At 41.7% G+C, this 2,920-nt stretch overlaps 1 protein-coding gene across 1 annotated transcript; it reads left to right on the forward strand.

The window, feature by feature from the left end:
* The first annotated feature begins 576 nt into the window (after positions 1–576).
* LOC110687116 lies at positions 577–2,084 on the forward strand. Its single transcript, XM_021863734.1, has 4 exons — positions 577–1,123; positions 1,242–1,525; positions 1,611–1,862; positions 1,929–2,084. The coding sequence occupies exons 1-4, from the start codon at positions 577–579 to the stop codon at positions 2,082–2,084; spliced, it is 1,239 nt and encodes a 412-aa protein (XP_021719426.1).
* The last annotated feature ends 836 nt before the right edge of the window (positions 2,085–2,920 follow it).

Below are 2,920 nucleotides of genomic sequence, written 5' to 3' on the forward strand. Positions count from 1 at the left end.
CGTGGGGTAGCTATTAATTATTTTCAAAATTTATTTGCCTCATCTAACCCTTCGAATTTTGATGATGCTCTTGTCGGGGTTGACCATCGTGTGACTGATGATATGAATAGCGGTTTATGTGCTACTTATACGGTGAAAGAGGTTCTTGTAGCTCTGGAACAAATGCATCCCTCGAAAGCGCCGGGGTCGGATGGTATGTGTCCTCTAATTTTCAAACTTATTAGCATATTGTTGGCCCTGCGGTTACTACTCTGGTTCTTAGTGTTCTTAATGGTGCTATTATTCCGGAAACTATTAATCATACTTTTTATAATAGTTTGTGCAATGTGGTGTATAAGCTGATTACGAAGGTGTTGGCTAATCGTCTGAAAGTTTTTCTTTTTGATATTACTTCCATCAATCAGAGTGCATTTATTCCAAGGAGATTAATTACAGATAATATTTTGGTTGCTTTTGAGCTTTTCCATCACATTAAAAATTCCGGAAGTGAGAATGGTTCGATGGCCTCGAAATTGGATATGGCAAAAGCCTATGATAGAGTGGAGAGGAGTTTTTTTGGAGGCGGTTATGAAAAAAATGGGGTTTGCAGAGCTATGGATTGAGCGGGTTCTACATTGCATTTCAACGGTCTCTTTTTTAGTTTTGATAAATGGGGCACCTTCGGGGGAGTTTGTTCCTACTAGGGGCTTACGAAAAGGTGACCCTCTATTCCCGTATCTCTTTATTTTACGTGCCGAGGCTCTGTCTGGTTTGTTGTCTGGGGCGGTGGGAATGGGTCAGCTCCATGGAGTTAAAGTGACTCATTTGACACTACCTATTTCCCTTTTGTTTTTTGCGGATGATAGTGTGATTTTCTCGAAGGCTAATGTTGAGGAAGTTAATTCTATCCGGGATATTTTGCATACCTATGAGATAGCGTCCGGACAAATGGTGAATTTTGGGAAGACCACGGTCTCATTTAATAAGGGGGTTGCTGACAAAAGGAGGGTGGAGCTGGCAAGTTTGCTTGGTGTGGAGGTGGTGGATGTTCATGACAAGTACCTTGGCTTACACACGGTAGTGGGGAGGTCAAAAAGGGTGCTTACTAAGGGTATTAGGGATAAGTTATGGAGTCGAATCCAAGGTTGGAAGGGGGGTTTCTTATCTAAGACAGGTGGGGAGATTTTGATTAAGGCAGTGGCCCAATGTATTCCGACCTACGCGATGAGGGCATTTAGATTCCCGTCTTCTTTTTATGAAAGATTCACTGGGTTGCTTGGAAGAAATTATATTATGTGAGCCTAAGGAGAAAGGGAGTTTGGGTTTTCGGGACTTCAAATCTTTCAATTTGGCTCTACTAGGGAATGCTGCGGTGATCAAGGAGCACTTTCTTTCTTTTGAATGTGAGCGAATATTGAGCATTCCTATTAGTTCCAGACTGCCAGAGGACTCTCTTTGTTGGGATCTTAAGAAAGGTGCATATTCGGTGCGGCCTTCTTACTGGGTGATATTTGGGGAGCTTGATGCGAATGATGCTGCTGGTGCGGTCTGCTTACTGGGCGATATTTGGGGAGCTTGATGCGAATGATGCTGCATGCTGCCTCTTCTTACTCTACGAATTCTGGAGCAAGTTGTGGTATACTACTGCTTTGCCAAGGGTAAAGCTCTTCTTTTGGAGAGCTTGTAGGGGAACCTTACCCATTTTGGTGGGACTGGGGAAACGCTTGCCAGGAAGGAGTACAATTTGCTCGCTATGTGAAGTTGAGAATGAATTTGAACTTCACTGCTTGAAGGAATGTGTGATTTCTCGAATGATGTGGGATACGTGTGGTTTCTTGATGGATGTGGGAGGTTGTTTTCGCACCTTTGGGGATATGGCTGCGGTTTGCTTTGAATGTCTTCCGAGATCAGAACATGGGCTATTTATGATAATTTGTTAGCTGATTTAGGCGGCTCGGAACAAATGGATTTTTGAGGGCGAAGCTTGCAATCTACAACATTCATTGGAGTATGCGACTAAGCTAATGAGTGAATTGAAGGGGGAAGAGGGCGAGCTAGTCAGCATAGGTGGAAGAGCGAAACAGAAATGGTGTCCACCTGGGTAGGGGTTTGTAAAGTTAAATGTTGACGGGGGGAGAATGGCTGGGGTAGGGTCGAGTGCAAGGGCAGTGGTGCTGGACGAGACTTGCTCGCTGTTGTTGGTTGCTGCTTGGATGGTGGAGGATCGCTGGCCGCCGGATATTGCTGAAGCAAAAGCCTTGCCTTTTGGGATTCAAGCTACTGTGAACCATGGTCTCAAGAGGGTGGTGATTGAGAGTGATTGCCTTGGGTTAATTAACGCCATTAAGTTACAAGAAAAGGGAGGGAGTAATTTACATCTTATTTTAGATGATATTTATTATGTTAGTAGTTTTCTTGATTGTGTGCATTGGAATTTTGTTCGTAGGGAGGGAAATAAAGTGCCTCGTGAGCTTGCTCATTGTTTGCCATGGAAGGCAGGATGTCGGGTTTGGGTGTCGAATTTTCCGAGTAATATTATATCATTGGTGAACAATGAACTTCCTATGAATTAAAATTAGTTTCTCTTCGGGAGCTTTCTTCAAAAAAAAAAAGAAAAAAAAAAGTACAACAATCCAGTTAATTTCAATTCAATACTCCCTCCATTCCTAAATAATTGACATGTTTAAAATATTTTCACTAGAAAATTTAGAACGATTTTCCTTAATATTGTTGAAATAAAAATAAATTCCTATTATGCTTCGTTTCAAAAACAAATTCCCAAAATACCTTCCATTTAGGATTGGTTTTCGATTCAGTTTAAAACCGCTAACGACATTAGCGGCTTTGCAATTTTTTTTAAATAAAGTCAAAGAGACCTGTTTTTATTGAAAGGCGGTCTCTTTGAATTTGTTAGTATAATTGTCAGCGTTCTCTTTTCTAC

The sequence above is a fragment of the Chenopodium quinoa genome, unplaced genomic scaffold, assembly GCF_001683475.1.
Source record: "Chenopodium quinoa cultivar QQ74 unplaced genomic scaffold, ASM168347v1, whole genome shotgun sequence".
In the NCBI taxonomy this organism is placed as follows: Eukaryota; Viridiplantae; Streptophyta; class Magnoliopsida; order Caryophyllales; family Amaranthaceae; genus Chenopodium; species Chenopodium quinoa.

Excerpts from the sequence above, each read along its gene's own strand:
- LOC110687116 (XM_021863734.1), top strand. The coding sequence starts at position 577 with ATGGGGTTTGCAGAGCTATGGATTGAGCGGGTTCTACATTGCATTTCA. Across the intron at positions 1,124-1,241 it reads GTTATGGAGTCGAATCCAAG|ATTCACTGGGTTGCTTGGAA; the intron begins GTTGGAAGGGGG and ends TTTTTATGAAAG. Across the intron at positions 1,863-1,928 it reads CCTTTGGGGATATGGCTGCG|GCGGCTCGGAACAAATGGAT; the intron begins GTTTGCTTTGAA and ends TAGCTGATTTAG.